Source organism: Mesocricetus auratus, unplaced genomic scaffold (assembly GCF_017639785.1).
Source record: "Mesocricetus auratus isolate SY011 unplaced genomic scaffold, BCM_Maur_2.0 Super-Scaffold_100027, whole genome shotgun sequence".
Lineage (NCBI taxonomy): Eukaryota > Metazoa > Chordata > Mammalia > Rodentia > Cricetidae > Mesocricetus > Mesocricetus auratus.
In genome coordinates this window covers 25775079-25797689 of record NW_024429208.1, presented here as the reverse complement: position 1 = coordinate 25797689, position 22611 = coordinate 25775079, and the positions used below count along the sequence as shown (strand labels likewise).

At 43.0% G+C, this 22611-nt stretch overlaps 2 protein-coding genes and 1 non-coding gene across 3 annotated transcripts in view; 2 read left to right on the top strand and 1 right to left on the bottom strand.

The window, feature by feature from the left end:
- Gcc2 (GRIP and coiled-coil domain containing 2) overlaps nt 1-10152 on the top strand; it is a 35967-nt gene extending 25815 nt beyond the window's left edge. The window contains exons 19-23 of the mRNA XM_005070865.4: nt 229-446; nt 2653-2847; nt 3938-4092; nt 5588-5789; nt 8635-10152. Of these exons, the coding sequence (XP_005070922.1) occupies nt 229-446; nt 2653-2847; nt 3938-4092; nt 5588-5789; nt 8635-8705 (841 nt within the window). The 3' untranslated portion in view covers nt 8706-10152. The remainder of the gene's footprint in view (nt 1-228; nt 447-2652; nt 2848-3937; nt 4093-5587; nt 5790-8634) is intronic.
- Nucleotides 10153-11777: 1625 nt separating this feature from the next.
- Nucleotides 11778-11881, bottom strand: LOC121134406. Its single transcript, XR_005871479.1, has one exon. It is a non-coding gene; the product is annotated as a U6 spliceosomal RNA (small nuclear RNA).
- A 4776-nt stretch (nt 11882-16657) lies between these two features.
- The window catches only part of Lims1 (LIM zinc finger domain containing 1), a 101041-nt gene continuing 95087 nt past the window's right edge, over nt 16658-22611 (top strand). The window contains exon 1 of the mRNA XM_013113818.3: nt 16658-16810. Within this exon, the coding sequence (XP_012969272.1) occupies nt 16779-16810 (32 nt within the window). The 5' untranslated portion in view covers nt 16658-16778. The remainder of the gene's footprint in view (nt 16811-22611) is intronic.

Below are 22611 nucleotides of genomic sequence, written 5' to 3'. Positions count from 1 at the left end.
AACAAGCCTCTTACTTTTGTTGGGGTACATGACAGTCTCTCAGAAAATGATTTAGAACAGATAACAGCTGATTAGTGATGTAGATGGTAATGCAGCCAGTATCCCCCAGAGATGAAGTTGCTTTGCATCTTATGTAGATGACCTAGGACTTCCCTTGGAGAATCCAGCTGAAGAGGCTGGGTCAGCATATGCAGTCAAGGCTCTCACGAACTAAACTTTCACCTTTAGATTGTGTTCAGTTCAATCGGAGAACACCATGATGAAGTCTGAACATGCGCAGACACTGAGTCAGCTAACATCCCAGAATGAAGCACTCCGTAACAGCTTCCGAGACCAAATCCGACATTTGCAGGACGAGCACAGAAAGACAGTAGAGACCCTGCAGCACCAGCTCTCCAAAGTGGAAGCTCAGCTCTTCCAGCTCAAGAGCGAACCATCCACAAGAAGTACGTCTGTGTTTGTGGCAGGATTGGCTTTCTGTGTTCTGACATGTTTGTGTCACTTAAGACATTGTTTGGAAATTCACAAGAAAATGAACTGTTGGGCTGGAGAAGTAGATCAGTGGTTAAGAACAGTGACCGTTCTTCCAGAGGATGTGGGTTTGATCCCCGGCACTCACATGTGCTTCACATCCATCTGTAGCTCTCGTCCCAGGGAGTCCAGTGCCCTCCCAGCTTCTGAGGGCATTGTCTGCATGTGGTACACTGGCACACGTGCAAAACACCCAGATATTCAACATAACAGAAAATAAATAAATAATAATTAGTTAAATATGTAAAGCCTAGCAGGCAGCACTGCATACCTATAATCCCAGTACTGGGAAGGCAGAGGCAGATAGATGTCTGTGAGTTCAAGGCCAGCCTGGTCTACAGAGTTCCAAGACAGCCAGGGCTACACAAAGAAACCCTGTCTTGAAAAAAACAGTAAAACTTAAAAGAAAAATTACTGAGTAGCGAGCCGGGCGTTGGTGGCGCACACCTTTAATCCCAGCACTCAGGAGGCAGAGGCAGGCAGAGCTCTGTAACTTCGAGACCAGCCTGGACTACCAAGGGAGTTCCAGGACAGCCTCCAAAGCCACAGAGAAACCCAGTCTCGAAAACAAACAAACAAACAAAAAATTACTGAGTAGCAACTTGTCTCCATTTTGTGGTTAATGAATTATGGGTTTTCTTACTGGAAATAAATCTGAATCATTTGAACCCTTCTTGATTATACTTACAGCAGCCTATGCAATTTCTTAGACTACTAATTTTGGTAATTATGTAACCCTCTGTAAAATGTGTTTTTTCCTTTGTCTTACATGTATTCCTATCAGTCTCGTGGCATGAGACCCAGTTCTGGCATCTATCACTTGGTGCCCAGTGTTTGCCCTCTAATGCATGTGTTCTTGATCAGAGACTTTGGGGCAGAACAAGGGACTTATTAATCTCCCAGGTAGCATTGATTGTACTTGTCCAATCTTTTACAGCGTCTTCAGATTTTTTTCCCAAGACAGGGTTTCTCTGATTGTCCTGGAATTCACTTTGTAGGCCTTGCTGGCCTCGAACTCACAGAGATCTACCTGCCTCCGCCTCCCGAGTGCTGGGATTAAAGGCGTATGCCACCAATGCCCAGCTTTTCTTCAGATTTTAATGAGGTAGACTTGTCAGTCTTTCAGCCTCACCCAGTGCCCTCTATTCTGCTTCCAGAGACAAGAGAATACTAGTCATGATGCAGATTTTTAGTCCTATGCTCATGGTGATTTGTTTCCCATGGAAAATGTTGTCACTGGAGCACTGGCAGGTGTGGATCACTTAACAAGGTCAAGAACTAACTTTAGGGGAATCTAAGTTATACTAAGAGTTTAAAAGGAAATGATCAGCCAAGGAAGAACAGATTGTAATGTCGGAGTCAGCAGTGGAATCAGCAGTTGGTTAAAAAATCAGAAACCTAGGGACATACTCTAGAAAGGTTGCTATAGGCGAACTGACCATAAAAGGACTGGGGAAACAGTTCATAGTATTGAAAACTAATGAACTTTGAAGCTTAAAAAAATCCTGGTTAAGCTATGAACCCTTGCATAGAGTTAGGAGTCAATCAAGAAATGCATTTGAAAGTGTCATATGAGCTTCACGGTTCTATGTGAGTTGAGTGTTCATTATAAGCAAACAAGAAATCCTTTCTTCCTTTTTTGAGACAAAACCATACCACGTAACCCTGGCTGGCCCATGACTCACTATATAAACCAAATGTTAGTATGAAAGGCCCAAGAATTCTATGAACTGTAACTGGTTGGTTCCCTACACTGGAGGGTGGGCTTTGTCGTCTGAACACTGTAGATGTGAGCCGGCAACACTAAACACCAATCAAGTGACAGAGCAGTGATAGAGACAGCCAACACAGAAGCAGTGGGAAGTATGGGGTGTTGTCTAAAATAAGTGTTGTCCGGCAGGTACCAATGGATGGTTTGTTTCTGTTGGATGACTATCATAACTCAATGTAAAGCGACTAAATGTTTGTAACTATTTAGCATCCTTTCTTCAGACACGGTTTGTTTAATTTCCTTAACATTTGACATGCTTAAGGGTATCTTTAATTTTATTGGCTCTCTTTGTTAGGGTCAAATCCTTTGGTCTTTAACAATTTCACTTACCCTCTAAAAATATTTAATAGACCCTGCTTCTTCCCACCAACCTTTGAAAAACCCTCGAGAAAGAAGAAACACAGACCTCCCCCTTCTGGACATGCACACTGTGGCCCGAGAAGAGGGAGAAGGAATGGAGACAACCGACAACGAGTCTGTGTCTTCGGCTGGCACACACATTCCATCTTTAGAACAGCTGCTTAGTTCTCCTGACACCAAACTTGGTAGGTTGCTTAGTGTGAGTGGTTTTACTTAGCTGACTTGTTTGATAAATACTACTCTAATTTTTATATGTTTCTTGAGCTGTTCCAGTAAAAGAGCTTATAGTATGAAACAGATCTCTTTAAAAACAAACACAAGTATAGGGCTGAACCAGAAGTGGATGATGGGAAGCCCTGTATTGTTATTAGAAAGAAAATGAGCCGGCCGTTGGTGGCACACACCTTTAATCCCAGCACTTGGGAGACAGAGGCAGGTGGATTTCTGTGAGTTCGAGGCCAGCCTGGTCTACAGAGCGAGTTCCAGGACAGCCTCCAAAACAATACAGAGAAACCCTGTCTTATTAAAAAAAAAAAAGAAAATGAACTTATTGTCTCACCTTCCAGGAAATTAACAGTTTCAATTTATTCCTTACAGTGAAGTATTGATAAATATGCTGTACTAGATACAGTTTTGGTATGCTTTTTGTTCTTAACTATAATGAACCTTACTGTTCATTCATAATTCAAGGGCTTTCTCATTTTTCTAATGCTTTGGGACCATATTTATATCCAATATTGTGTTAGTCACCATTCAGGTGCTGTGACAAAAATCTTTAAGGAAGTTAACTTAAGAAGAAAATGTGTCTTCGATTATAGTTTCAGCCCAGAGTCACTTGGCAAGACACAACACCATGGTGGAGTGCTTAGGGCAGGCAGTAAGTGAACAGGAAAGAGCCAGGCTTCCAGCATCCCTCCAAAGGCACGCCTCCTGCGACCCAACTTTGTTCCGCTAGGCCCCATCTCCCACTACTACCTCATGCTGGGAATCCAGCGCTCCCTAGCATATGTGCGGTCTTGGGTTAGACTCCCCAGCACCACCAAAAACAAACAAAAAATATATAGAAAGCATAAACTGTGAGGGGCCTATAAAGCCAAACTGTTTATACTACAACAGAAATTCAGTCTTATTTGTGTACTACATTCAACTAGGAACTTTTGAGCTGAGGTATATCATATGCATGAATAGCAAAGAGTGGACTTATGTGTTATAAAGTGAGATATTTTATTTTTTATCTGGAGTCTGTAATCTCTGATTGTGAAAATTAACTTTTAGAACAGCATCTTGCAGAGCCCTCTTTATGGCATGCCGAATTTACCAAAGAAGAATTGGCTGAGAAGCTCAGTTCCACCACGAAGAGTGCAGATCACCTAAATGGACTGCTTCGGGAGACAGAGGCCACCAACGCCATCCTTATGGAGCAAATTAAGGTGGGAGCAAAGCCTCGCTGCTCTGAGGCAGTTACTTTTTTAACCCTTTGTGTACATTGCCCCATTTTACAAGTTCACATTTCAGATGTATCCATATACCTGGATTCTTTATATCAGATTCCTCATGATACTATTGCTTTTTATATTTGTTAAGCAGATATTTTTAACTCCTTTTGTTTTTTTCTTTTGTTTCTATTTTTTTTTTTGTTTTTTGTTTTTTGAGACATGATTTCTCTGTGTAACTTTTGAGCCTTATTTGATACTCACTCTGTAGACCAGGCTGGCCTCAAACTCACAGAGATCCTCCTGCCTCTGCATCCCAAGTGCTGGCTTTAAAGGTGGGTGCCACTACTGCCTGGAAAATTCCTACTCTTTTTAAGAAAACATGAGTATAGCAACTGGGCAGACATTGACAAGTCATTGTTCCTCATATACTTAAGTAAAACATGAGTATAGTCCTCGAGTCCTAAGGGTAAATAGTGGAGCACCAATAATTCAAAGCATTCCTTTCTTCTCCTGCCTTCCCCCTTTTTCCTCTCCCTCCCTCTTTCCCTCTCTTCCCTTTTCTTTCCCTCTGCTTTTCCCTCTCTCCCTGTCTCTCTTCCTCTCCCCCTTTTATTTCTTGAGACAAACCCTGGGCTAACCTTGAATATCTGATCATTCTGCCTCTACCTCCTGAATGCTGGGATTACAAACGTGTAGGACAGCTTGTAATTGTCAAATGAGATATTTCCTCCCCCTCAGAATAATAATTCAAGTCCTGCAGTTTGGTTTTATATAATCTTCATAAGGACCTTTGAAAAATGAAACTGAGTCAGACATAGGAGCACACACCTTTAATCCCAGCACTTGGGAGTCAGAATAGGTAGATCTTTGATTTTTAAGGCCAACCTGGTCTACATAACAAATTCTAGAAATCCAGGTCAGCTGCAGCTACATGGTAAGACGTAGTCTAGTGCTCCTTGATGCTCCTGAACTGAACTTGTCTTGCTAGAGTGCTGTCTGCTCTGGACATCCTGAGAGACTGGTTCTGCAGCAGGGCAGGAGAAGGGATCAACAGAAGCTGCAGGTGTCTACCTCCCTGCCTGCTTCCAGACTCCCCCTGCTCACATCAGCTCATGCCCCTAGTAGAAGGAGGAGGTGTACTTGTACCAGCTTATGGTTCTAGTTGCTCACTTAATTCTTCCCATCACTCCCCAGTTTTCAGCATTTCTGTGATGCCTGTGCTTCTGAGGCAGGATTTCTCTGTTTACATTGGATGTACCTGCTCTTCTTGGTGGTATTTGGAAAACTGTCAGATTAAACCCTTCCTTTGTTCACCTGTCCTCTCTCTTCTTGGAGTTTGTTAATAGTTCTCTTTTCTCCCCCTCAGTCCACTTTTATTTTCATGAGGTAGGGAATTGCTCAAGGAGAAGATAAGATTGTGTGTGTTCAGTTTACTGTACCCAACCAAACGTTTCCAAACCCACTGATAAACTGATCTCTCTAACACTAGCTTCTCAAAAGTGAAATAAGAAGACTGGAAAGAAATCAGGAGCGAGAGAAGTCTGTAGCTAACCTGGAGTACTTGAAGAATGTCTTACTGCGGTTCATTTTCCTGAAGCCTGGTAGTGAAAGAGAGAGGCTTCTTCCTGTTATAGACACAATGCTGCAGCTCAGCCCTGAAGAAAAGGGAAAGCTTGCCACAGTGGCTCAAGGTATGTTGCAGGAAGCATTCACTGGTGTGGGACCATTTGGGCTAATCGTTGGTCTTGCTTAAGAATTGATGTGTGCGTGCATTTTTTTTCTATTTAAATTGTGTTCACTTTGATTAGTTTTGTCACACATGTAACTAGAGTTGAAAAGCTAGCTTTTTAACATTTGGGGCAGTTGTAATACACCAAAGAGTTTAATACTCTGTAGAATGCAGTATAATGCCTTCTTGGTGGATAACAGATGGTGGTGGTCCATACAAGCACCTTTATGCAAAAGAGACAAGCCTGTGTGCTTAACATTCCTAGTTTCTCTGCTGAATATCTCTGAGCTTGTGCCTTCGACATTGATTAACAAATTTAAAAGGTACTAACCTCAGAGGTTTTAGAGTTTTTAATAATTAGATAATATACATAGGAGGTCTTAGAACCTAGAACTCTAAGACATGTGTTTCTAAATCTGTGAATGAACAGGGAAATACTTCTTTAGCTGGGCATTGGTGGCTCAAGCCTTTAATCCCAGCACTCGGGAGGCAGAGGCAGGTGGATCTCTGTGAGTTCGAGGCCAGCCTGGTTTACAGAGCGAGCTCCGACAACCTCCAAAGCAATACAGAGAAACTCTGTCTTGAAAACAAAAACAAAAACAAAAAAGGAAAATACTTCTTAAACTTAAATTTTATGTTTTGATTTTATTTTTCATTATTGTATTAGTTCTTTTGAATACTATTGTCTTAGTTGCTATAATAAAATACCATAACCAGAAAAAAAAAGGAAAAAGAAAAGGTCTCTTTTGGCTTGCATTCCAAGGGAGGAACAGTCAGTCACAGCAGGGAAGACATGGCAGCAGGAGCATGAGGCTAGCCTGGCATTGGGAAGCAGGAGGACAGAGCAAGCCGTGGGTCCAGGCTATAAAACCTAAACGGCAACAACATGCTTCTTCCAGCAAGACCTCTTAAAGGTTCCATAACCTCCTCAAACAGAGCCACCAGCTGGGGACCAAGAGTTTAAACACAGACTCTGTGGGCAACATTTCATATTCAAACCACACTAATGTAAGCTTACATAAAGGTCCTTGTGCATGCATACGCAGGCATATACAGGCCACACAGTGCATGTAAAGGGCAAAGGACAGCATTGGGAGTTAGTTCTCTCCCTCTGTGCTATGTCCCAGGAATTGAACTCAGGTCATCAGGCTTGTAGGGCAAGTTCTTTTACCCACTGAGTCATCTCACCAGCCCTTAAATGTAAACCTTAAGGTTTAATTTATTTTTTTATTTTTATTTTTTTTTATTTTTTTTGGTTTTACGAGACAAGGTTTCTCTGTATTGTTTTGGAGGCTGTCGGTCCAGCCTGGCCTCGAACTCACAGAGATCCTCCTGCCTCTGCCTCCTGAGTGCTGGGATTAAAGGTGTGCGCCACCACTGCCCGGCGGTTTAATTTATTTTAAAGGGTTTCCTAAATCTCAAGATTGCTTGCTGCTGCCAAGCAGTGGTAGCATACATCTTTAATCCCAGTACTCAGGAGGCAGAGGCAGGCAGATTTCTGTGAGATGTAGCTCAGTAGAATGTTTGCTTAGCATGCAGGAGAGCCTGTGTTCCATCCCCATCAATGTCTAAAATAGGTGGTACATAACTCCAATCCCAGTACTTAGGAGTTGGTAGAGGAGGTTCAGTAATTCAGGGTCACCATCAACTGGCCAGTCTAAAATACATGAGACATTGTGGGTTGTTTTTTTAGGGAGGTGTTGTTGTTTTTTATTGTAAAGTGAACTTTCTTGTGGGGAAAATGCTTTCAGATGAGTTGGGAAAGTTTCTCAGACCTCTGGAGAAAGATACCTAATGACCATATAAAACAAGTGTTTTCCACCATGTAGTGGTGGTGCAATAAAAATAAAAGCTTTGTGGAAGCCGGGCGTTGGTGGCGCACGCCTTTAATCCCAGCACTCAGAAGGCAGAGGCAGGTGGATCTCTGATTTCGAGGCCAGCCCGGTCTACAGGACTAGTACCAGGACAGCTAGGGCTGTTAAACAAAGAAACCCTTTCTCAAAAAAACTGAAGAAAAACAGAGAAAAGCAAAGGGCTTTGCACTGACCCTAGGGGCTTGTGCCAAGTCTTCTAGAGTAGAAAGGGAAATTTGAAAAAAGCAACTTCTCTCTGGAGAAGAGAATTGAAGAGGAGACTGTGGTTGGTCAGTGGTACCTGGGTTAGTCTGAAATTGTGTGTGTATTTTGGCATAAACACTTTTAATAGATGGCATCATTTAACAACAGTAAAGTTCAAGGAGCTGGAAAGATAACTCAGTGGTTAAGAGCACTGACTTTTCTTTCAGAGGACCTGGGTTCAGTTCCCAGCAGTGACAGGGTAGCTCAATACCAGTTGTAACTACACCAGGGAACTCGATGCCCTCTTCTGGCCTCCACCGGTGCCACGCCATGCAGGTGTTGCACAGGCATATATACAAATGGAATATTCATACACATAAATAATGATGACAAATTCTAAAAGGAGTAGAAGAAAAAGAATAGGACAGAGATAGTAAAGAGATTTTTCCAAGACTGATTAAAGGTTCAAACCCCAGGGATTTCAAGTAGGATTAAAAAAGAAGCCATTGGCCTATATTCACATAAGTTTAAAAGAAAAGCTATGCTAAATTCAACAGTGGTACTGTTCAAGGTATCTGTCATCACACTGGGCTCCATCCAATGCCATGCTTAGAAATTCACAGTAACAATGTGTGTTTTCTAGTGCCTATAACCAATGAAATAGACATTGTTTTCTTATATTGGCAGTGATTCCATATTTAGATTTCACATTTACATGATTTAATAATTTCTTTTTTTAATCTCTCAAAGGTGAGGAAGAAAGTGCTTCCCGTTCCTCTGGATGGGCATCCTATCTGCATAGTTGGTCTGGACTTCGTTAAATTGATGGAAAGAAAATTCTTTATTAACTCAACAGAATTCATTCTGGGAAAAAATGGCTATCATTATTTGATCAGGAAGTATTCATACCTGTTAACATCCTCTAATGATTGTATATATGTAAAGCTGATGTATTTAGACTCTCAACTTGTAGTAAAAGGACAACAACTTGAAGAAATGGTACCAGTCATCCACAGCCCTATAACTCAGCACCGTGGCCTCAGTCTCTGTGATCTCCCATGCACAGAGAAAACAGTTCATTCCTGCACTCTGGAACCCCGGGAGCCACTCATTTCTAAGTAGTACTGTGAATTTTGAAATTGAACTGAATTTTGGTACCGTATCAGTTGGGGAATTGAAGCTTTTAAAATAATGTTTCAAGATTAAGGAAGTGCTTTCTTGGTAAGGTTGACATGTTTATTAAGGGATTATGAAGAAGTAAATATGCTACGGTTAATTATGAGGCTAAGTTAGATTGCGATTTAGTCAATTGCTTTAAAACAACCCCCGCCCCCCATTTGTTATTTCAAAACTTAACCTTGGTACTGGTGTTATGATGTTGACATTGAATAGAATAGACCCCCCCCCTTCAGCTGATGTGTTTCCATGGTGTCTCTAGGCTCTTAGTGTGCTGCCATTACTCCCAAGCCATGAACCTGTTTTGAGAATTCCCTGCATCTCAGAACAGTGACTGTCTTATTCAGCATTAAATCTACACATGACCCCGGTGCTTCCAGTGTTGAGATAGGTTTGTTTGTTCCCTAAGCATGACTCCCAGGGGGATCAGGCTCACTGGTGATGAATAAGCCTGGCTGGGGGAGTATTACTTGCCTTTACGTCTCTGGAGATAGTCTATTGACTAGATTAAAATTGTGCTCTTAAATCAAATTTGAGGATTATATTTTAATACGTAATTGTTAATAAATAACCACATAGTGCCCTCTGGAGTTATTAAGCTTACAGTTTCTTCTCAGCTAGAACCTTGACTCTGTACTCAGTCACTATGAATATTGGTTTCCAACCTGACTGAGCTGAAATTTGCTGCTGACATGTCGAGTTTGTTCTCTCAAAGCTATTCTTTCTCAGTGTTCACTCTTCCTGTGTTAGGACAGACCTAACTAGTGAATGTATTGATTAAATGCATCTATCTCACAGCTGACTTTACAAGTTGAGTTTTTTTAACTTCATAAACTGTGAATATGAGTATGCCAAGTGGCATCTGATGTAATTTTAGTAATATTTAAATCAATTCCACTTTTTCTTTGGGCCTACTCCACTTTTTGAAGTCTGTATAAACTTGTTTTGAAATCCAATCTGTTCATATGAATATAATAAAAATGCCTTTTGCATGGTAAAAATTACTTTGATTACAAAAGACATATATGCTTTTTGTGACCAGCAATAAGGAACTACAATGATTGATATTTCTATTAAATGCATTTAACTGTATATTATATTTTTATGACTATTCTTTTTCTGTTAAACACTGGGGTTTTAAATTAGGTTGTGAGTTGGAGTTGCAGACTCTTTTATTACTGTCCCTCCATAGCTGGGACCTATGGGTGCTTAAGGTGATGGGTTGCACAGACTGAGCTAGCTATTCAGGAGGTCATGGCAGAAAAATTCCCTTCAGCTCAGGAATTTGAACCATCCTACTGAGACCACCTCCTCCCAACCTCTTCAGAGAACACGGACAGCTTGGCATGGTGGCGCATGCCTTTTAACCCTAGGATGCCGAGGTACACAGATCTCTGTAAATTGGAGGGCAGACTGGTCTGCATAGTGAGTTCCAGTTCAGCCAAGGGCTGTGTAGTAAGACTGTTGAGAAAGAAAAGCAAGAGAGACACAGACATAGACTAGCTGGACCTGGAAGCAACACTTGTGCCTTTGTTTGGGCAATATAGACATGGATTTGAGCAGAGACAACTGGCAAAGGGTGCAGCCTCACGGTGACCTCAGAGGAAGGGTTCATGCAAATTCCCTTTGACTGGGATATAGGGAGAGGCAGAACAAAGAGAGACCCAGGCCAGCCATGGTGGCGCACCCAGGTGGAGGCAGGAGGATCTCTGTGAGTTCAAGGCCAGAATGGTCTACAGAACCAATTCCAGGAGATCCAAGGTACACTGAGAAACCCTGTCTGGAAAAACCAATAAATAAATTAAACTGCCTGGTTCAGACTCCAGAAGTTTGGTCCAGGCTGACTAAGTCGAGCTGAACCAAATTTCATTCTTTCCTCACCCATAAGACCACTACCACAATTAAAAGCCAAATTTGAAGCAAACTTTAATTAAATACTAGCCAGGTGGTTGGGCTCTGGCCAGTTCCATCTCTGGGTTTCCAGAAGATGGCCCTGAGTCAGTTTGCAGCAGTTACTTTTAAGTATTTTCCAGGGGAAGGCATACATCCTGACATACCAGCCCATATCCAATCAGGGGCAAGAGTACATTCTGACATATTTCCTGCCTGTGAACATCCCACTCACATGTGATCAAGCACATCTGGTACAGATGGATAAAACAAACTTGTTCAGGGGAGTGAAAAGATGTGGCTGGCTAACACCCATAAACAATAGCCTCCATCATTTCAGGAACTGTCTGTCCTTGGGCAAGGGCTTGTAGTACAGAGGCATTTTTTTTTGTTTCATGGATCTCTTGGGCATAGTAACTAAAACTTAAAATCTAACTTTGTCTCTTACACTGGCAGAGGACCCAGATTTAGCTCCCAGCACCCGCGCTGGGACTCAAAACTGGAAATAGTTCCAATTCTGAAGGATTCCATGCCCTCTTCAGGGCACCCATGTGATTTACATCTATGTGTGCAGGCAAACACACACAAAAGGATCTGCATTAAAAGAAAAGAAGGGGCTGGAGAGATGACTTAGCACTTTTTAAAAGTACATTTGTTTATTTATGTATGGGGGCCCACAGCATGGGGTAGAAGACACAGGACAACTTGTGGGAATAGATTCTCTCTTCAAATGTGGATCCCAGGTCATCAGGGTTGGCAGTAATTGGCAGTAATTTCCATGGCCACTGTTGTAATGGCCTTTGTTTAGGTTTTTGCTATTGTTACTTTTTAATATGGACCAATTCATAAATTTGTGTGTAATCCTTATGTAGGGCCATTCCAATCTTCACTGTATTGTACCAATTTTAGTATATGTGCTACTGAATACCATGTTTCATTTTGCTTTGTTTTGTTTTTAAGTGACAGTAATTCTAACTGGGGTAAGATGGAATCTCAAAGTAATTTTACTTTGCACTTCCTGGTGGGTAAGGATGCTGAGTACTCTTTAAAATATTTACTGGCCATTTGTGAAACATAAATATTTTTAAGCCACGTAAGTGACAGTTGAGATCTTCCTGGGATTGCTTTCCACACTGGCAAAAGTGATACAAAATGACTCTTGTCCAGAAGATTGCAAATTCTACTGCTCATGTTAATTGAATCTTTTACCAGCACCGAGGAGAAAACACCTTGTTTTTTGTTTTTTTGTTTTTGTTTTGCTTTATAAAATACATTCTTCTAAGTAATGCTATACTCACTACTTCTTGTCTTTTTTTTTTTTTCTTTCTTCTTTTTGCTTGCTAGGGATAGAACACAGGATCTAGTACATGCTAAGCAATCACTGTAACTCGCTGCTTGTCTACGTGATAACATGTTGGATAACATGATGTTCTCAAGGTCACATTCTCTTGAGAAGCCTCTTCGTTTCAACTTGGTGTTTACTTTTACTGGCTTTCCCAAGGAAGTGAATCTATTAACAAACTCCGGCTATCCTGGTTTCAAAATACTACATTATTCAGCAATGCCTTTTTATGGCTGTTTGTCTCAGTGTAAACTTACCCCCTTGCAGAGCTGTGTGATGCAGTCGACCAGAATGAAGAGTAGAATGAAGTCCAACTAAGGATTGCATTTCAATGAGAGGGATCTCTCTCTCTCTCTCTCTCTCTCTTGAGATTCACTTATTTTTATTTTTTAAAGGTTTATTTATTTGGGATTGGGGAGATGGCTAAGTGGTTATGAGCACTGGCTGCTCTTCCAGAGGGTCCTGAGTTCAATTCCCAGCACCCACATGGTGGCTCATAACCATCTGTAATGTGTAATGAGATCTGATTTTCTTTTCTGGTGTGCTTGAAGATAAGATAAGTCACTCACATACATAAAATAAATATTTTTTAAAAATGTTTATTAATTGTTACATATGCAGTATTCAGTCTGCTTACATGCCTGCAGGTCAGAAAAGGACACCAGATTTTGTTGCGGATGGTTATGAGCCATCACGTGGTTGCTGGGAATTGAACTCAGGACATCTGAAAGAGTAGCCAGGACGCTTAACAGTCTTAACTGCTGAGCCAGATCTCCAGCCCCTATTTTTATTTCATATTTGCTTGCATGTATATATGTGCATGATATTCATGAAACTCATGATGGGTGGTTGTGAACGGCCATGGGGTGCTGAGAATTGAAACCAGGTCCTCTACAAGAGAAGCCAGTGTTCTTCCCCTCTGAGCCATCTCATGAGTGTGTGCACACATGCCACAAGAATGTGGAGGTCAGAGGAATTTTAAGGTCTGGTTCTCTCCATCAACCATGTGGGTATCAGATCAAACTTAGGCTGTGTCTGGCAGGCATTTTTACTGCTGAGCCACCTTGCCAGCCCTGGAAAGAAAAAGCTTCTAAACCTGGAAAACAGTGATTGGATTAGTTTTGTGCCCACACTGGTGTTAGATATAAGACCACTACCACAATTTGAGCCAAATTTGAAACAAGCTTGATTTTTTTTTAATTGGAGAACATCCAAGAGCTGGCCAGCAGCTGTCTCCTAGAGAGACCAACCCCTGCCCAGCAGTGGTAACATGCCTTTAGTCCCAACACTTGAGAGGAAGAGGCAGGCAGATCTCTGTGAGTTTGAGGTCAGCCTGGTTTACAGAGCGAGTTTCAGGACAACCAGGGATATTATACAGAGAAACTCTGTCTCGAAAAACCAAAAAGAAAAAAAAAGTGGTTATAAAAAATCCCATATTTTAGGATAATAATGGCAGTCTCACATAATATTGTAACTGTCTCAGTTACTGCTGCTGCTGTGAAGACACACCATAACCTAGGGGATCTTGGGTACAGTTTCAGAGAGCCAGCCTGTTACCATGATGGGAAACATGGTGCTGGAGCAGTAGCTGAGAGCGTTATATCCTGATTGGCAGGCAGCAGGCAGAGAGAATGAGACTCAAAACCCACCTCCAGTTACCCACCTTCTCCAACAAGACCTCACCTACTCCAACAAGGTCTCACCCCATATTCATTCCCAACAGTCCATCACCTTGGTCTACCACTGGGCTGTGTCTTCAGTCCCACAAAGAAATACTGTAAATGATGTATTCAAAATAAGTACTTGAAAATGAAGTCAGACTGCGTTTTTGTAAACACTGATCTCATTCGTGATAATGAGGGAGTGAGTAATGGGATTCTTGTGCAACTCAGTGGAGTGGAATTTTAGGAATGCTAAACTGTCCTTTTCACAGAAACATCGTGCACAGATACTCTCCTGCTTCAAGTTTTTGTCTTCGCAACATGACTGGAACAAGGCGATGGGTGCAGCTCAGGGGTACAGTCCTTGTGTTCTATACATGTAGCCCGGGGTTCCTTTCTCAGGTTTGTAAAGACCCTTTGGGGTTCAGGGAATGCGATGGCTAATATTGGTTGCCAACTTGATTGCATCTGGGCACTCCTTTGAGGGATATTTTTAAGTCAGATTATTTGAAGACTAAATGTAGGCAGCAGTCTTCTGGTGGCATCCAGATACAAGGACATAGGAGGAAACTTTTCTTTTTGCCTGTTTGCCATCATTCTCAGTGACAAGTTCATCTAACCTGTTGTGGCATTACTTCGCTGACAACTAATTTCTTTGGGCTTCCAAAGTAGACTGAAAACAAGCTCTTCAAGAATGCTCTAGGCCTTCAGCACCAAATTTGGACTGCTGAGACATTTGGCCCTGTGGACTGAGCAGCTACTGTGTGTGAGTTTGTTCTTCAGTGTGAGTTTGAACCCATGACATTGAGAGTCCAAGATTTCACTCTGAATTAATACACAATACTGCCTACTACATAGTATTTTTTCTATTATAACAAAACCAGATGAAAATATAATAAAACTCAGAGCTGAAGACGTAGGAGTTATCTAATTATTCTATTTATAGGGGGGGAAATAATTTCCACTGCCCTCTCATTACATACTTATCTGGAAGAGATGAAAGAAGATGGAAAAATAAGAAAAAAAATACAAAATAAAATGTATTTATTTTGAATACATCCTTTACAGTAATTCTTTGTGGGGCTGGAGAAATAGCTCAGCAGTGAAGCATGCTTGCTGCTCTTGCAGAGGACCTGGGTTTAGTTCCCATGGCAGCTCAGAACCAGCTGTAACCCCAGTTCCAGGGGATCCAACGCCCTCCTCTAGTCTCTGAGGGTACATAGATGGTGCATGGACATACATGAAGGCACTCATACACATAATGTTTTTAAAAACTGCATGTACTTTGTGTGCATATACACATATGTGAAAGTCTTCCAAGTGCCAAATGTGGTTTGTAAAGGCTTATTGTTGAAGCTGGGCAGTGGTGGCACATGCCTTTAATCCCAGCACTTGGGAGGCAGAGGCAGTAGGATCTCTGTGAGTTCGAGACCAAGCCTGGTCTACCGAGCAAGTTCCAGGACAGCCTCCAAAACAATACAGAAAACAATACAGAGAAACCCTGTCTCGGGGAAAAAAAAAAAAAAGGCTTATTGTTGGCAATCAGAACCAAATAAAAGAAACAGTTATGGAGACATCCTTTATTTATCTTGAGAAACTGTCGGGTTGAAGAGTAAGAAATTCAATCCCTCGTTCTAGAATAACAGTATTTTTCCAAGTTTTCTTTGTGGCAGACATTGGTCAACCACAGAAGTAAAATCACTTGGAGAGTACATTCCACAGATGGCATAGCTATGTTGAAACTAAAAACCTCTAATCAAGAGGCAGTTTTTACCCAACTATCCCAAAATGGCAGCAAGATTTTTTTTTCTTTTGGAAGGAAAAATTTTTAATTCTATTTCGCTACATTTATTTATATTTTTGTGTGTTATGTGTTTGGAGGTCAAAGGAAAATTGGAGATGGTTCTGTCCTTCCAACACAAGGGTCCCAGGAATTGAACTCCTCTTGAGCCATCTTGCAGGCCAGGCCTACCAAGTTAAAATTCTATCGAGTACCTTAAAGATTCCAAACTCCCGCAAGCTGGAGGTGGCCAATCCAGGTGAGACCTCCAACCCTGCATGGCACCCTCCGCCGCAGGGCAGGTAGGACCCTATACAGACCATACGCTCTGCAGAAAGAATCAGGCGGCCCATCTGCCAAGTTGAGTCAGAGCCTCTAGTCAGTGATACTCTTGCCTGTCCTTTGACCAGTCACACCCTGCCATGTGTTCCTGGCGGGTTGGAAGCTGTGGACCTCCAGGAGTGTCCAGGAAACCCTCAGAAGTCCCATAAGCCTCTCTGCCTGCTTGGCTAGGGAGAAACGCCTACAGCCAATCTTGGAGAAAGCAGGCTTGGGGCCAGGTCGAGGAAGGGGTGAAATTGGTGGAGGGGGAGGAGCTCTGACGACTCGGGGGCGGGGACAAGACCCGTAGCCCATGCTGGAGGGTCTGCTCAGCGCTCCACCTCCTGGCCTCCGCCCCCCTGACTTCGCCCGGCTCCTTCCCAGGCTCGCAGTCTACGCTCCACCCCGGCACCCCGTCCTCCGATGCTGATCTCAGCCCCGCCCCGCCCCCGCTGAACTTCGCCCCGCCCCAGCCCGGCCTCTGCTAGCCTTAGCCCCGCCCCCCGGCGAGCCTAGGCTCGAGCTCTCCGGGGCGTGGTCAGCGCCGCCATTTGCGGGCCGCTACGGACTAGAGGCCGCGGGGCCGCCCCGCCCCGCCCCGCCCCGCCCCCTTCCTGCCTGGGGTCGGCCCTCCAGTCGGTCGCTCGCCAGGACAGCGAGGGAAGAGGGTGCGGCCGCAGCGGCGGGGACCGAGGCACAGGAGGACCCGGCGTGGACCGCGGAGATGCTGGGCGTGGCGGCCGGAATGACCAACAGGTACGGGCGCACGCGCGCTCTGGGACCGCCGCTGCCCGAGCCTCGCTAGGCCTGGGCCTGGCGGGCGGGCACCTTTGCCGTCGCGCGGCCTGCGGCTGGCGAGAGGCCCGGACACGCGCCGCCCAAGCCCGAGGCGGGAGAGGCCTTCGTGGTCCTGCTGAGCTGTCCTGTGCAGCCTCGGGCTGTGAGGGCAGACCCTGTCCCAGAGCTTGGCTCGGGGTAGTTCAGATTCTACCGATAGCAAGAACGGGGCAGAGAGGGTCTCAGGAGCACAGAGACGAATACATGTGTTGTGTTAGAAATGAAAACGGACGTGTAAAAATATTTATGCTTTGAATAATCCGTCGTATATTAACACGCACAACGCCCTTTTAGTGAAAAGAGTGTACCCTAAACAGAAAAGTTAAGACAAACAGCCTGTTAGCTATTTTACAAATCTTTCCTGTATCTGGCTTAATAGAAAAAGCAGCTGCGTTCTCGTTTTGCATTGTCTGTTGTGATGTGTTTTGAATGAATTACTTAAAGGAAATTCGGTCTTAATGGATGGAACAGTTTGAAGAGAAGTATTCTTATAGCTTTTCCAGAATATTGTGGGTATTCTTAGAGGCTAGTTTTGATGTGAAATCTGAGCTCATGGTTACATGAAATTCCTCAGACTGCCTCGGACGTGAATGGAACGATTACTCATCGTAACGGGTTTGTATTGGTTTACAGAATTAAGGAAGGTCTTACTATCTTATGTATTTTATTAGACACATCTTATTATCGTGTCTAAATGGCATTCATTAGAATCACCCACCAACCGGTTTCATTAAATTCTTAAATATCAGGGAAGCTGTCAAACTCAAGCGGTGGCAATTTTCCAATATTGCAATTTTCAGTGGAAATCGTGAGTTTTCTCATTATCAACAAAATGTTGTCAATTATTGTCCCCAAAATTCAATTTCAATGAAATGACTGCCAAATGTAAGTCTAAATCACCATGTTTGTCTTGCCTGTTATTCTTGCAGTAAAAATGGTGTTTCAAGAAAAATGCTTCTCTAATTCAGCTCAGTGCTTAACATAGTATGTGCTTTTTCTTGAGACAGTCCCATTACTTTGGTATGTAGCAGAAGCTCTTTATGCACACTTACCATTGGGGTTCAGGCACCAAAGAAGATGATCAAGAGTTAATAATTTGTACAGTCATTGTACTCATCATGGACAATTCTTGTATTTGCCACGGACATTTTTCACCAAAAAAAGATGTGTGGAATATTAAGGTGATAGGGAATTGAAAACATATGTGAGCTATAAAGAAGAAAGGGTGTGCAGAGTAGAATATGATGGTGTCTGTATATGACCCTCAAGTGTGTCTCTGGTCTATAGTGGCCTTCCCTGATCCCATCCCCTTCTCATTCTGTAGAATCTTACTCACAGACTGGCCTTGAATTTGTCATCTTCATTAAGTACATCCATACTGGTATACTACCATCAATCACCATGAGACATCTACATAACTGAAACTCTTTTACACATCAAACAGTTCACCATTCCATGTGTCGTCGTTGTCCGCCCCCCCCCCCCACCTCCTGGCAACTGCCATTCTGCTTCTCTTTGAATTTAACCTTTGAGTACCAGGGATAAGTGGAATTGCACCGCCGTCATTCCACATGCCACAGTTCGTTTGCTGAGCAGTAGTACGGATGTGCAACGGTCTGTTGCGCTCTTCACCTGAAAGACATTTGGGTGTTTGCATGTCTAAGGAATTACAACTAAAGTCGCCATGGATGTTCATGTACAGGATTTTGTGTGTACCTATGTTTTCCCTTTCTGTGAAATAAACACCTGAGAGCATGCATGCACTTACCAGATTGTATAGTAATTGTTTGTTTAACTTTTTAAGAAACTGACAGTTTTTTTTTTCCTCCCAGAGTGATTGTACTGTTTCATCAAGAATGCATAAAAGGGAACTTGACATTCTTATCCTATATGTAAGGAATTTGGCAAAACTAGCACTGCCTTCCAAGTATTTCTTCTTTTTTTCCTTTTGTTATTTTTAATTAATTAATTAATTAATTGTTTTTTTTGGTTGTTTTTTTTTTCGAGACAGGGTTTCTCTGTATTGTTTTGGAGGTTGTCCTGGAACTCGATCTGTAGACCAGGCTGGCCTTGAACTCACAGAGACCCGCATGCCTCTGCCTTCGGAGTGCTGGGATTAAAGGCATGCGCTACCAATGCCTGGCCCGTTTGTTATTTTTAATGATATATGTGTGTGAGTTTGTGTGTGGGTGTGGCATGTGAATGCAGGTACCTCCAGGAGCCAGAGGATCCCTCTGGGGCTGGAGTTACAGGTGGTTGTGAGATCCCTGATGTAGGCTCTAGGAATCAAACTTGGATCTTCTAAAGAGCTGTATGTGTTCTCAACCACTGAGCCATCTGTCTCTCCAATGCCCAAAGTATTTCTTTTATTTTGGAGGGGGGGTTGTTTCGAGACAGGGTTTCTCTGTGGCTTTGGAGGCTGTCCTGGAACTAGCTCTTGTAGACCAGACTGGTCTTCAGCTCACAGAGATCCTCCTGCCTCTGCCTCCCTAGTGCTGGGTGTGTGCCAAAGTATTTCTTGAATGAGTGTTGTAGTATGGACTTTTTATTCATGGGGAGTTTTATTAGGACTTAAGAACTAAGACTTGAAGAACAACCATGGATCCCCAGGCACCTGTAGGGCAGTGCCATATGAAGAGGAAACTGCTGTAACACTTAGTGTCTTTCTAAATTTGCAGTTTTCTATTCCTGCTTGTGAAGTAGGGAAACAGGCTGTGCGGGGTATTTTTTTTTTGTAATTAAAAAATTTTTAAAGATTTATTTATTTTACGTATATGAGAGCCCTACCTGCATGTATTCCTGCATACCAGAAGAGGACATCCTAACTCACTACAGATGTTTGTGAGGCACCATTTGGGTGCTGGTAATTGAACTCAAGACCTCTGGAAGAGCAGCCAGTGCTCTTAACCTCTGAGTCATCTCTCCAGCCCCATATATATAATACAAAGTCTTGTAGCCTAGGCTAGCCTTGAACTTACTATGTAGCCAAGGATGATTTTGATTTCCTCATCCTCGTCTTGAATGCTCTAATTAAAGGCATGTATCACCGATGCATCATGGGTTTATGCAGTGCTGGGGGTCAAAGCAAGGGCTTTACGCATGTAAGGCAAGCCCTCTACCATCTGAGCTAATATTCCAGCACTGAAACACTTTAGTTCTTCTATGCTCTACAGTCTTAGAGAAAATGATTCATCAGAATTGTGCCCTTAGTTGTTTGATTATGTATTTATTATGGGATTGTGCTATATTGATTTTACCATTTGTATTCTCCCAGCTCATCTCCTTGGTAGTTCTTTATGTTGGTAAGTGTGGGTACTGGAACCGAGCTTTCTCTCCTTCCTTGGGAGGGCTTGGAGCCTATCCTTCAGGTGGAGAAACTCAGCGACCTCAGAAGTTCATTATGGAAGAGCAAAGCTTAATTCTGCAAATATATTTCAATAATGTATACTTTTTCAGATAACCATTTAAATATGCCTCAGTACAGACCACATTCGTAGGTAGGATTGCACTAAAATAGGAAAAAACATACTAAACCACTTGTTGATTTTACAGTTCTTACAACTACTCTAAGCTGTGGTTTCCCAATTCAGGAATACCATTTACACTACCTACTAAAATGTTGCCTCATTGTATTCCTGAAACCTTAAACTATTTAAAGCAAGAATTGCACAGCCTGATGGCTTATGCTAACCCTTCTCCAATAATATTGGTGGGGCTTGTTGTTGTTGTTAACGTTGCATGTGGGTGTTTTGTTTGCATGTATGTGTGTGGATTCAGCGAGTGCAGTGCCTTCAGAGAGCTCCAGGGCTGCTGGAGCTGGAGTTTCAGAGGTAGTGAGTGACCAGTGGATGCTGGAAATGGCGTCTGTGTCCTCTGCAAGAGTAGCCTGTGCTCTTAACTGATGAACCATCTTTCCAGCCTCCAGCAGTAGGGGTTTTGTGCCCCTTCATCTTGATGTCATCTCATTTCCTTTATTTGACAGCATCAAATATTTCCTTAGTGGTGGTTGGTGTGTGCAAGTGCGCGTGCTTGAGAGGACGGGATTTTTTCCTTCTTAACTACCTTTTGGCACTTTGATGAGTCTACTAATTTTTTTAAATGTATATGGGTGTTTTGCCTACATGTATGTCTGTGCATCACATGTTGCAGTGCAGAAGCGGGTGTTGTATTACAGTTGGTTGTGAGCATCCAGTGCTGAGCCATCTCTCCAGCCCCAAACCTGCAGCTTTTTAGCAGAGGGTGGGAAAGTATAGGTACAGCAAGCTCTGAGCAATGAACTCTGAGTAGTGCCTTCTGTGAGGGGTGGGGATTTGGTATTGGGAAGTAATGAGTGCTGGCCAATTAGTGAAAATGGAAAGTACTGTTTGCTGACAGTGTGTGGGACCCCAGGAGAGCCAGGATCCTAGGCCACTCAGGAGTCTCAGGTCTCACTGACTGAAGGTCAGTAAGATAGATGAGATACAGGACAAAATCATGAGCTGCCTCTGAGAAGGGTTCAGGAAATGTAGGACAGGAGCAGTTTTTTTTTCTGCTGCTTTTTGTACTAGTTTGATTTTCAAATGTAATTAAATTAAAAATTTTTATTTCATATGTACCATGACTGAGTATTGCCTGCAGAAGCCAGAAGAGAGCATTGGATCCCTTGGAACTGAAGTTACATATAGTTATGAACCTCCATATGGGTGCTAGGAATTGAACCCAGGTCTGGAAGAGCAACCAGTGCTCTTAACCGATGAGCCGTCTCTCCAGCCCCTGTGGGTTGTTTTTCTTTACACTTTTTAAAATGTATTTTCTGTATGTGTATATCAGGTTCCTCTCTGCTGTGATAAAACACCATGACCAAAAGTGATTTAGGGCGATAAGAGTTTAATGGGCTTACTGGTTACAGTCCATCATCAGGGAAAGCCAAGGCAGGAACCTGGAGGCAGAAACTACAGCAGAAACCGTGGAGGAACACTGCTTACCAGCTTGTCCTTCATGTCATGTTCAGCTGACTTTTTTTATATACTCCAAGACTGCCTGTTCAGAGATGTCACCACCCTCACTGGTCTGGGTCCTTCCGAATCAAGAAAATGCCCCACAGCCATGCCTTACATGACCATTTGAGGGTAGCATTTTCTCTACTGAGGCTTCCTCCTCCGGATGACTAACTGTGTCAACTTGACAAAACAGTCAACACAATATGTGTGGAAGCAGGCCTGTCATGGTGCTGGAGTGGAAGTTGGAGGATAGTTTGTGGAAGTTGATTTCCCCCTTCCCTTATGTGGGTCCTGGGAATCAAACTCAGTTCACCAGATGGCTACAACGGCTACAGTCACCTTTATCCACTGAGCCATCTTGCCACTGAGGCCACCATGAGTATCCCTCTTCCTCTTCGTCTCTTCTCCCCTTGCCTTTATTCTTTCTCATTCTCATTTTGGTAGGCTTTCTCAAAGAACATATGCTCACTGGGTGTTGGCGGTGCATGCCTTTAATCCCAGCATTCGGGAGGCAGAGGCAGGTGGATCTTTGAGTTCGAGGCCAGCCTGGTCTACAGAGCGAGTTCCAGGACAACCTCCAAAACCATACAGAGAAACCCTGTGGGGGGGGTGGGAGGGGGGGGACACGACACACATAGGTTGGCCTGGTTTGTAGAGTCTATACCTAAACCTCCTGAAACCCGTTGTCAGTTATCTGATAGCATATTTTTTAACCTTCCTTCCTTATTCATTTTCCCATGC